At 41.3% G+C, this 13,107-nt stretch overlaps 1 protein-coding gene across 1 annotated transcript in view; it reads right to left on the bottom strand.

Moving 5' to 3' along the window:
- The window catches only part of LOC126282016 (myrosinase 1-like), a 65,037-nt gene that overhangs the window by 10,847 nt on the left and 41,083 nt on the right, over positions 1–13,107 (bottom strand). The window contains exons 8-10 of the mRNA XM_049981409.1: positions 10,859–10,974; positions 2,277–2,411; positions 2,068–2,174 (exon numbers count right to left, since the gene is read on the bottom strand). Of these exons, the coding sequence (XP_049837366.1) occupies positions 2,068–2,174; positions 2,277–2,411; positions 10,859–10,974 (358 nt within the window). The remainder of the gene's footprint in view (positions 1–2,067; positions 2,175–2,276; positions 2,412–10,858; positions 10,975–13,107) is intronic.

The raw sequence follows: 13,107 nt of genomic DNA, 5'->3' as shown, positions 1-13,107 counted from the left end.
CACCCTCTCTTTCAGCATTACAATGTCATGTCACACATAAACGCTGCGACATCTGCAACAATTCGATCACATGGGTTCACTGACGCCGATCATATCCAAAGAATGTTTCCAGAACTTAAAAAGTTTATTCGAGGACTTTACTTTGATAATGAAGCACAGGTGGGGTTATGGCTGCGTCTACGAAGTCAAACAGTCTGTACTGACGGGGCATCAACAAACCGGTCTCTTGCTGGAAGATACCACTTTCCCGCCAGGGTGACTACTTTAAGAAGTAAATATGCAGAAAAGAAAAATTCAGATTTCGAATGGTAATAACGTTTGCTTTACTTAAACATATTTAACATAGTTCAAGTAAAAATTTTGAAGCATTACCTGTCAACACGTAATCGTAACATCGGCTACGTAGCTGAACTAAATAATTGCAAACTTAAGATTCTGTTGTGATACTTGTGCTTTCAGTCTACTTGAATTCTGCTACGGCTACGTCGAGCTTCACGTTACGTAATTAGGTGAACCTTCTAGTGAGAAACTTGCTGAGTATAATTTACCTTCGATAAGTTTGTCACAATTTCATTTCGAACAGTGCAGAGCATAATTCCACACGTTCTCTTCAGTGATCTTAGAACAGTCGTTTAGAAGAGTATGCTCATATAAATACCAAGGAACTAGATTCGTAGACCATTTTATGAAATTAATTAACCCGGAAACGTCGCATGAAGTGAAACGTAAGATCGCCGGGTAAAAAATTTGTCGCCCCGATGCGCACGCATAAATTGATCATCAAGCCCTTACAGACAGGACAGCGACCGTGACACGAGCTCAATCGCTGGTGCACTGAAATCACGTGAGCATACGGAAGTAGCGGTAAATGTAAAGACATGATAAGACTAGTAGAAGTGGCACTCGTGTTTGGCCTTGCCCATTGCCATACGAGGTATGAAATTGCTGGATTTCTTGGTGTTTCGCGGCAGGCTGTTCAACGTGTGTACGAGCTGTGCTGTGGCCGACGTGACCACGAAACACGACGTCAGATTCGTTTCACGGCTTGTGAATCAAAATTGCTTCCAAACCCGACAGGAACAGCTGCTGGTAGTGAATGGAGGTTCATCCCAACCTGTTAGCGTTAGAATGGTATGCAACGAACATTTGGAGTCGCTCACCTGGTAAGACGCCATTATTCAGAAAGGCAGATAACTACGCCGACAGCTAAGTTCAACAGATTGGCAAAGTATGTGACTGGGTTCCTCAACACTCCCCCACTACATTGCATCTCAACTGAATTAGAAACTCACGTGACTAGAATTCCACAGAAAATATGTGGCCCAAGTTGGAACAGCGGGTAAAATCTTGACGTCAGATCCGCCGCAATTTGATGGAACTGCGTGATTTATGCGATGTGATGCGACGTACCTGCACGACAATGTGGATTCACTTCCGAAGCAAATGTAGGTGTTAAATTCCAGGAGTGTAATTTCACGCTGTTAAGTGATTACCAATTTTTGTCCGATGATCTTACTTTGCTGTAAATAGCACTTTGGAACGCTTATTCACTGCTTAATAAAAATATCCCTTATTTCAGAAATCAACTTTAAACACAATTTTGGAAGAGATTAGCTCTTTCCAAGCACGAATCCCGACTTGTGCGGTCTGCTGGTATGGTTAACCGGATTTTGCGTGTACCCAACCGTCTGCGTCTAGTGTAATCCATAGAAGGCTGGGAGCGTGTTTCAAAAGACTGCGAGTCGTGTAACTGAGTTGGAGCTTGATTACCAGCCCGGTATTCACCTAGCTGAATGTGGAAAACCGCCTAAAAACCACATCCAGGCTAGTTGGCACACCGGCCCTCGTTGTTAGTCCGCCGGGCGGATTCGATTCGGGGCCGGCTCGCCTATCAGAGTCCAGGAAGCAAGGCGTTAGCGCTCTCGGCTATCCTGGCCGGTTTCTGAAGACATTAAGTGATACGTTTAATTGCGTTGCTCATGAAGGAAAGTGTAATGAGAGTGCAAAACTACCTCACTACGATTAACGTGGGAAATTGAAAATGTTCCAAAATTTAGAATGACTTACGTGAATCCAGATGTCCATTCCAGGTTGTCCATGAGGCTCCATGCAGTGTAACCAATTACTGGCACTCCATCAATATTCACTGCTTGCAGGAGAGCTGTTAGATAATCCTGAAATTGATGTTTCGTTTCTTCTTTATACAAGATACGTCAGGAATAGGGTCTAATAAGCGCCAAGAGAATGTTAGCAATAGGACGTTGTGAGGTACTTACCGTGTAATATTGTATCCTATCTGTGTCATTTAGTCCACCGGTATTTCCGATTCCGTTTTCAGTCACAATAATACGGTAGCCGGGATATTCGTTCACAATCCAGTTCAGTAAATTCCGGAAGCCCCAAGCATAAAACTGAAACATATGGCAATGTATAATTATGAAATACTAAAAAGGGGAAATTACGAATATTAATTGCTAAACCACAAATATTGTATTTCATTTTACTTTTTCGAGGGCTTGCTATTTATGACATACTTATGAATCAAATATTCTCCGTTCAAGCATGTATATTGACCTAGCAAGAAATTTGGCCACTTCAAATCTGGTTATGAAACCCACCATTTGTAATGTACGAACAATTACCAACAGAGAGAAAAGCGATTTACTGGATCACTTTATACGTGGTTTGCAAAGTTCAATAGTTTATTGTACAAATGCGGTAGTGAATTCTTATTGCAGCCACTGGTGTTATTGGGTCAGATTAAAAGTACACAGAATACACAAATAGTCAGTTTAACCAACTGTCAAAATTGTTTTTACTCTTCATTTGTAATTTAAATTTGATAAATTCTTGTAGATGTGCCTTGTTGGCAGTTTGTGTACAGCAGTGGCCATAGTATTTAAAATCATTTCTTAGGAATAACTTCAAGAATGAGGCAGCACCTTCACTCCAAGCAAAAACATTGAAATTTTTGTCGTCAGAACATTTCGATACCTTCTCCTAAGGAAATGATCTCCGACTGAGTGACCGCGTCCTCATTTCATTTTGCACAATTCAAACAATTTTTCATAATTACTAAGTATAACACTAAAAGAGATTTCCTTTTTAGCGCACACATAATACCCTGAATAGGTGGATAATTTAGAATTTTAATATCTAGATTATATTTTATTTTGTCTTCCGAAGGTGGATGGATTTCTATGTAACTACGCTGTATTTATCTTGTTGTTAAACAACTACACACGTTACTTTTGTTTAATTTAAATGTCAGCTGTCGTTTAAAAAATCTGCTTTCATTAATTAATCCAGTGTTCGCGGTTTTTCTAACCAAACATGAACTCTATGTTTTTAAGCTTCCGTAGTTAATTATGGTGTGCAGTGCTGCTCCTGTCACAGACGGCTTCATTGGCGGAAGGCAGTTGAGTGGGAAACAGAGATTTGTGACAGATACACAAGTGAGAATCATCAGTAAATGCAAGTGTTGCAAAGAGCCAGTTGGCTTTCTATACTAAAGTGACGGTGTCATAGGAAGTATAGACGAGGGCAGCTCGTAGTCACGTGAAGGATGAGGTACACTAAATATTAGGAAAAAAATATGGAATCAAGCTTAAGAAATTGAGTTTTATCCCTATTCCTTTTATTCGTCTTTATCTTTTACATGGACGTCATTATCGATAATGTCACAAATGTCTTCAAGACAAGGCCATATCTCATCCAGGTGGAAAAGATGTGCGTTTTCTGGGGAAAGACTTTGAAAAAGAGAATTAATTTGCTCCTGTGGGAAGAGTAAGAAGTATGGCTATTCTATTAATAGTAACGTTGCATAGATAGAGTTGCCAACAAACCGAACAAATGTAGAAATTAACCTCTTTTGAAGCAAATTTTGGACCAGTACTATTATTTCCTTACTACACGAAATACGAACCGACTTCTAAGAGTTTTTACTTGCAGCTTGCAGCAAATTTCCAATTCTTCTTTTTTTTGTTCGTGTGAAATGAAATACGAGCATTTTTCAACTCCCTTGACACTCTCAAGTTCTATAAATTATCTTGATGAGTTCTTTTTTGTATGTAATGGAATAGAATGCAGAGAGTACTCGTCGTGTAGTTCACCGAATACTTGTTGAATTAATCGTTTTTTCCGTCGGAAAATCCTAAGTTCTAGGAAGCAGTCGCATTTGAATGCATCCTGTTTCCTTGCAGAACACCTCCGGCTAACAGTTAGTTATTTATGTTTTTCCAGTTTACCACGTGCAAGGTCTGCGAAAAAACAAAATTCAGCACCCTGTTGGCAACAGAACCGTGCGCAACAAAAATTAAATAAAAATAAAGCAGAGTTAAAAATTTATTATGAAATAACTTCACCACAATGTTCTCAGAAAAACTATAAATGTTAGAGTGATTCCAGCTTTATATTAGGTTATCCTTAATGAGAATCGTATCCTAACTGACATTTGTCTACAAAATGCGACGTGTCACTGAAGTTTGTCGTAATATAATGTGGAAGTTCATTTATGTGTCCTGAAAGTAACGAAAATTTTAATATAGACTTCAGCCTTAGCTCTGGATGAAAAACCTGACATGCAGAAAATATCGTTAACCTTAGAAATTTCAATTCTCTTAGAGCAATGAGCTTCATTTAACTAAAACCTCCGTATAGAACAAGCCACTATTATTCTGTAGACAGCACAAAAGGACTAAGGATGATTCTTGGAACTGTACGCAAACTGCCGGTTTTCGCACTTAATGCGTACAGTTATGTCATTCTGTTATATTTGTTTTGCGTTATTTATGTGACCTTGTATTTGGTTTTTAAATTTTGTGGTCTGATTTCTGCATACATGATGAAATAGCTTTGTGTCATGAGTGACAGCTCATCATTCTATTACTCCCCTTCACTAGTTCGGAACTGAATGATCGCACTACATAATAGCGTTTTTGCCCTCGAGCTGAAAACGGAACTTTCTAATGTACGAACATGGAAAATACGCATTATTCACCTCAGACTTAGGTTTTATGAATCTGCCAGTAATATTTTGAAAGTTACGTATCTCAAGTGAGTAAAATTCGGAAGTTAGATTTTCTGTTCACAATGTAAGTTACAAAACATAATTCATATTAAATTTGATCTATACAAGCTATTAAATGTGGACGCGAGTGCATTACATGTGAGCAACATTCCGAGGTGTAGCATTTTCGCGAACCAACTCCCAGATGTAGTCTATTATCATGTTTTCGTTATTCTGTCCTTGATATATATGTTCAAATTCACTATATCTTTTGGCAAGCAATCCCCTTACTCTTCCGTGTACGCTCCCATGTTTTCTTTGAATTTGTCTAAACGAGCGTCAAGAATATACCACCCTTCCATGAAGTTCCGAGTCTGATTTTATTCCTGGCAGCTTGAACTAACAATTGTAAACAACAGACATGCATTCGAACAGTCAGCTGTCAGCCGGCAGAGTGAAGTAGGGAACATATGGGGATTTGTCACAAACCGCAGTGGAACGACATCACTAAATTAAGTGTTCGCAACCATCCCCAGAATGTTTTGAACAAGGTAAAAGTATGTACAAAGTTAGTCCTGCACACCTTGGCTTCCGTAAAACATACAAATATAGATAAAATAAAATTAATACAGTTAGAGTACAGTCAGTTGAAAAACAAGGACGAACAAAAAGTTAATATTTGTTACACAGTGCTACATTACACTGCCACAGTTGTAAACTATTCTCAAATCTTTGTCAGTAAGTCGTCCATATACTTAAACGGAATGAAAAAGCAATCTTTTAGATCGATTTAGCCGATTTCAGCACGAAAAATTAATAAACATTATGGTGTGATTCTTCAGTTTATCGAGGCGTATTTTATGACCAAATAAATCTCGGGTGAACAGCGTGGTATGAGTGTGCATAGGACACAATATTTTTGCAATCGGCAACGTTGCCACCATCAGGTGCGCTGATGTTCTGACCGGTGGTGGGCCGGCGCCAGGTATATATAAGACAACCTCTCTCCCGCTCCTTCCTGAGGCGTTTCCTATGAGTCGGTGCGGCCCGCGCCCCGAGCGCGGTCGTGCTGCAGTTTCCGTTCTCCTGCCGTCTGGGTGCTGTGTCCTGCGTCTTCTCGTTCAGGAGGGTCTGCCGGCACCACTCTCGTTATTCTCCCCCCCCTCCCCCCAAGTCGGTACACTCTGGTAAAAATCCTTTTTCTTCTTAATCTGGGTGATCGCGGGTTCCCACGCCTTGCTAAGGATGTAACCGCTGCCACGATTCAGTTGTGGCTCCGTTACTATGATCTCTATGGCTTCTTTGATGACACAGTCCCAGTATTTGTAAGTCTGTGTCAGGACTTTGGTTTGGTCATAAACCATGATGTGGAGTTCTGACGGGCAATGCTCAGCGATTGCCGACTTACCGGGCTGTTTCTTTCTAGTGTGACGTGATGTTCTCGGCATAGGTCCTCAGTGGTACGAATGGTCTGGCCTATGTATACACTCCCGCATTGGCAAGGAATCTGAAAAACCCCAGATTTACGTAGACCAAGGTTGTCCTTGACACTACTAAGAAGGCTATTGGTTTGGCTTGGAAGACGGAAGATGGTTTTCACTTGGTGTTTACGTAAACTGCGTCCTATTTTCCGGATAAGGCCCCACAAAACGGAATAATAGCCAAGGCCGCCTCCTCGTGAGTTTCATCCTCAGTTTTCGCCGGTGCTGCAGCTGTGAGATGTAGAGCCAATCGAATTTGCCCTTCCTTGTAACCGTTCCTCCGAAACAGGGTCTTCAGATGGTCCAATTCTTGTTAGAGACTGTCCCTGTCGGAGATGGTGTGAGCTCTGTGGACAAGCGTTTTGAGCACGCCATTCTTTTGTCTGTTCGTAGTATTCACCGTCAAGTTGATGTCAGAACATGTCTGAAAATGTTGGTGGTCTCTTCGTCAAATTTCTGGCTGATGAGTTCCAAGGATTCTTGTAACGGAACTTTACTGAACAGATACCACGTAGAAGCTCACCAGTATGTCAGATTCCTTAAGCACAAGGTTGTTCATGCGTCCAAGGAAATTCACGGAGTTAAGGATATGGTGTGTACATCTCCCAACGTAAGGGCTAAGCAGTTGTTTCAGGTGCTTGGCGAGAAGGTAGGTTGGGGCACCAACGGGACGTCACGGAATCGATTCTTTGTGCACCTTCGGCAGTCCGTAAAGTCTAGGAGGAATAGTAGCCCCTGGGCGTAGCTTCTTGGTAATCTTTTCAAGGAAGCCGGAATCCTTGAGAAGCGACAGTCTTCCTCTCGACACTCTTGGTAGGATCGGTGTCAAGCGCTGTCTGTCACCAAGTAGGCCTGGGGGAGGAGCGGGAGGGGGATTGTCCTATATATACCTGGCACCGGCCCGCAGCAGGTCAGTACGTCAGCGCACCTGATGACGGCAACGTGGTCGATTGCCAATATTGTGTCTTATGCACACTCATACCAGGCTGTTCACCCGAGACTTATTTCGTAACACACATTATAATTAGCAGAGAAATATCTTAAATCCGTGATTTCAACAATAAAAATTAACACATACAAACTGCTTGTACGAGTTCGCTATTAAAATTTGCAGCGAGTCTTTCAACAAGTTGTTAGCTAGATGTTGTACTCATGTTGGATTGAACTACCAGCCTAGTTTCAGATTTGCTCTGTGACTCTCATCCAGCTTTTGTCAGAGATGCCTGCACTAGTGGAAATGCGGACAATGGCAACACCAAAACAAAAACTTTCTGGTATATGCCATTACGAATAATAACTGATTCTTTCCCCAGCTGAAAGATCTTAAAACTTCCTCTAAAGCAGCTTCTGATAATATACCTACTTATCTCACTCCTTTTTCGGTTCTGAATATCTTACTATCCTGATTAAGACTGTCAGAAGCTATATAATTCATTCATATTTCATTATAGCAACGCAGTATCAATTTGTTCATCAGCTTCCCTTTTGTGGTATGTTCCTAGTGATTTTGTTGAATTTGAGAGATGAGCATTCTCGAAACAGTTGAATACCAAGTGAATATTGACTAATTGGTCAAGTCGTTGCCTATCAGTAGCTAAGACGAACACGCAACAAGTAACTGTTTACATTTATAGAAGGGCAGTTAGAGGGAACAAACGTTTCCCGTTGACTATATCCGTGTCCTAATTGACAAACAATGCTGCTTGGGTCGATGATCATGACAATGATAATTTTGATAATGTCTGCTCTGTTAGTGGAAGCAAAAATTACGCATTGAGCTCCTTGAGTTGGTCTAGTGCTGAAGTTCGCGCATTCATCAGCCGTGTCGTTTCTGGGAACCGACACCCTTGAAAAAAATTGCTCTCAGCGTTGCTGAAGGCGTGGAACTTAAAGGCGACACTACTGATGATATTGAGTGCATTGTTTCGGAGCAGGTAGATGAATTTTTTAGACTAAAATGAGTATTTTGACTCTTCGTGATGAATTAGTGGGTTCATTTACTTGAAGACAGTAAGCATAGAATTTTATCGTTGACTATCGATAGTCGCCTCTCTGCCGAGCGCAGAGCAACAGTCGTGGCGTAGCTTTCGTGGAGCGTGGCCGGAGTGTTGTGTTGACAACGTGGCTGCAGCACATTTCGAAACAAACATTATAATTAGAAGTAATTGAAAATGTTTGCCACACAAATTTTGCGTTTAATGTCAGTGTTCACGAAGCAGTATCATTGTTTATACACAAAGTGATGTTTCTCTGTTTCGTGTGTCGTGTTGGAGAACAACAGTGAACCGCGTCGCGACGGTTACGGAAAAATAATGTGGATCTGTCTGATCCTAATTGCAAGTTCTAAGTGAAAGAAACACATATCGTTTTGACTTCCTCAATATCACGAGTGCAGATACTTTCTCGTTCGCATATCGTACCCGAAATTTTATGGAGTATTCGGGTCGCAGTTCGGTCACGCTTACGCTCGTGTTATGAGTTATAGAATTGTTTACTACTGTTGGAATAACTGTGCCAATCGTCGACTGATAAAACATCCGTTGAACAGTGATTATTATGCGTTCTATGCACCGTGTCTGCTTTGGATGCCATCATTTAGACAGCAGCCTTGTACTTTACAACGAACATGTATTTTGAGGACTATCACGTCCATTGTGGAATGATGTTAATTGTGAACAGTGCTTTGCATCCTGTGCGAATGTTTAACAAAATACACTGAATTCTGCTACACCAACTCGATAATGTTGGTTTAAATGGCTCCTCTCCCTACTAGACAATAGTTATTACAGAACACATCGTAGCAGGCAATGCAGAGAGCAGCAAATCAACTGCCGTGGGAAGGACCAGGTACATGGGTTTAGGGACACAGTCGTTAAATATCGAGCCCTGTTCCTGTGTCTAGGGAGTGTTGTACAGTCTCGAGTGCTAAAAGCAAGCTTTTATAAATACTGCATATTTACCCACTTTCCTCCCTGGCGTGTTAAAAGACGAATTGACAATTTTACAATTAGTGTTCTTATTTTCACAAATGGCCAAATGTAAAGCGCAGCCACAACCCTAAAATGAAGCAACTTTAAACGGAAGACTCTACGACCTGGTTCCTACAACTCAAGATTACCATTGCTTTCCACTTATTTTACTTGTAATACTTGCTCGAAGGATAGATATCGATTAAAAATATCTTAAAATTGTCAAATTTTTTTTGTTGTACCACCTATTAACGTCATTGTTCTGTGAACTTCGACATCTGTGTACAGTGTTTCAAGGTTAACGAAATCAATATCTTGAGACGCACAAGTCGCTCAGGGAAGCAACATCGTTTGACAAACAACGTCTAGAAGTGAAGTTACAACATCCATCATAGGTATTACTCGGAAACATACTGCAACAATATGCACACTTGACTTCGGTAGAATATGAGCATACTACGCCACTTTTGGAGAATGCGTACTGCGGTAGTGTGACAGCAAAAGCCGCAGTAGTAGCATTATGCAATCATTTCCACGATCTTACTTTACTTATCTTACTGAAGCTGTACATTTCATATTCTATGAGGAATACAGTATAAGCCAATAGCATGACTCTGTAAGAACTTTATCTGTGAACACATTTTGCTTCAAAGAATGTTTCGCGTTCTCTTTTATAATACTTTCTCATTACTCTTCTGAATTTGATAGTCGTAATTATTTGTTACACGGTGTCGTTCCTTCTGTTGAAGGCTTTCATTTCGTTAGCTTTAAACTTCGGTTGCATGCAAATGGAGAAGTCTAAAAATAAGAAACCTTGATTGGTAGTACAACAGACACATCTACAGGATGTACTGTTTTATCGATGTGCTTCTGTTCACTGAAGACACTTCCATGACGTCGTCGTGCAAGAAACTGTGATCAGTTGGTTATAAAAGAATCGCCAGTATTTACATAGATAATATAAAAGGCTAGCTATAACCATGTACCAATAAGGTGAAAATTTCCCCAAGGTCCTATGATATTAGAGGAACGTATACAATCTTATGTAAACTGTTATAGTTTACTTTTCGTTAAATGCAACGGAATGATAGTATTACTTGATTCTACAATTGCGAACTCTGATATTTTTCACTTCTGCGCGTGTCCCCTTTACCTTATATCATCTTCTGCAAAATTAGTAATACCACAGGTGTGTCATAGAATGACATAAAAAAACTGTGTTGCTGGACTCTCCATTGCATTTAAATTAACATGAAATTACATTAGCTTTGGACGATGTTTGATGTCGGATAACACCACAGTTGATTCCCTTTCCAAATGTGAAAATTAACCAAGTAGGGAAAGTGTATGAGAAGAAGTCTGAGATCAAGAAGGTAATTCAGTTATATTCTGTAACTTACGCCACTACTGACGGCAGTTGTGCCCGAGTCGTGAGCTCTCGAGGGTGACGTGGCGTTCGCTCCATTCATAACGTAGTACGTTCTGTAGTGATTCAGCCCAAAGAAGTCGGCAGATCCTGCAACAGTATATTCAAGTGTGACACCATCGCTAGGTTTAATACCACGCTGTTGGAATAAGCAATTATTACGTCAAAAAGAAACGTTTTGGTGCAGTGATACTGCTAAATAATTGTAGGGGTCACACACTCCTAGCAGAAACCCATGCTGTTTTGCCAGGCACCTGTGTGGTGTCGCTAGACGCCATGAAATAGAAGTATATTTTATGTTATTTATTTCTCTGTACGCAACCTGTTGCCATATCTTCCCAGCCTTATCTTCGGAGGCTGGTGGTTTAGCAAGCCGGCGAAGCATCAGCTGCACACAAGCGGCTGCCCCAGTTTGCCGTAGTTCACCGCAACAGCCGTGTGCTCAGGCCGTTGACTTCCAGAAGGGAGGTTGCCGCCCATGGCGCGGAACGCTCGCCCCGTCGGAAGTCCTGTTCAGAGATGGAGGAGAACACAGCGTGTCTCAGACGGTGATCCGTGAGTACTCCATCCCCTGCTGGGCATGCCACCAATCTCGCATCAGATGGGTCGCATTGTCAGATCCCGTGACATCGTGCTTATTATTGATCCTCGCTCCCAGTTCGGTAGGCCGTATGCCCCAAGGGAATGCTGGAGCTTTCATCAGTTGGTGCTCTAGCCTGGCCACGGTGTTACAAAATTCCGTTAATGGATTTCCCAAAGGAAACCACATGGAGTACCATTATGATGTTAGTTGACCTCGCTCCTGGCCCCAGTATCATTACTTTGGTTTCGGCTCCTGAGAATGGTCTGCCATTCCTATACATATATTCAGACACATCATCAAACACGTCCCCAGCAGAGTTTAAACCGTGTTGAAAGGGAACAATGGACAGACCCCATTATGCACTAAATGTCCAGATAATTACGATCAGATAGGCACATTATCTGAAGCATTACAGTTCTGATTAGACGCAACTTTTCCTTTATCTTAATTATCTTTAACTTTTGTACTGTACAACATCCATTTCATTGAACGATTTGCGTTAACTAACATCAGATATTGGTGATAAAAGTCCAACTAGATAGTAAACTCTAAACGGTCTTCAGTTACATAACTGAAATTATCCATGGCCACATCTAAATTAAATAAGATTCATCTAAGTACGTAAAATAAATTTGACCAAGTAGTGGTCGTGTTTTCTGGTGTGATGGTCTACAAAATCGCTCCGATATCAGCAACGTTGCTCGCAGCGATGTCACATTTTGCATCAGAACACGGGTATAGGCAGTGTCTAAATTAACTAATTATATGTCAGTAGCAAATATGAAACTATTCTGGAGGCTGTACAGAGAGCTGAAGGGGCTATTTATCTACAGCAAGGAAGAGCGTTACTTATGGAACTCAAGATGCAAAGACTAATACGAGGGTCGCTCAACAAGTAATACCCTACATTTTTTCTTAAAGAAATCTATTAATATACATAGGCAAATGTCCCTGTTGGTTCTTCAGATTTTAAGTTTGGTCTGATTGCCGGTGAAGTTTCGAACCGTTCTGGCAGATGTCAGAGTCAAAATGGCGTCTGACTGACGTGACAAGCAGCGTGCTGTTATCGAATTCTTGTGTGCAGAAAAAGAAACAGTGATGAACATCTACTCACGTTTGTGTGCAGTGTATGGCGAAGCTGCAGTTGCTAGTACAGTTGGGCGATAGCTAAAGACAGTTACAGCCTCAGGAAATGCAGAAACAGAGCTCCAAGATCAGCCACACTCGGGCGTCATGTCACAGCTACTGCTCTGGACACGCTGAATCGTGCTGATGCAATTATTCGTGCAGACCGGCGCATCACAACCGACAATTGGCTCTACAATTGTCGGTTAGTATTGGATGTGCGTTTGCTATGATTGAGACTCTCGTTTATTAAATGAGGTGCTCACGTTGAGTTCCAAGAATGCTCACAGTGGACCACAAGGTTCAAAGAAAGGCCATTTGATCTGAATTATTGGAGCGTTTTGAGACCGATGGAGAGGGCTTTCCGTCATGAATAGTTACTGGGTACGCAGATGCACCACTTTGCGCCGGAAACAAAAAAGGCAGTCCATGGAGTGGCATCATCCTCGTTCACCACAACAGAAGAAATTCAACACAACCCTCTCTGTCGGTAAAGTTGTGGTGGCGGTCTTCTG

The sequence above is a fragment of the Schistocerca gregaria genome, chromosome 7 (genome assembly GCF_023897955.1).
Source record: "Schistocerca gregaria isolate iqSchGreg1 chromosome 7, iqSchGreg1.2, whole genome shotgun sequence".
NCBI lineage: Eukaryota > Metazoa > Arthropoda > Insecta > Orthoptera > Acrididae > Schistocerca > Schistocerca gregaria.
The sequence above is the reverse complement of the archived record's forward strand: the minus strand, read 5'-3'. Positions and strand labels throughout refer to the sequence as shown.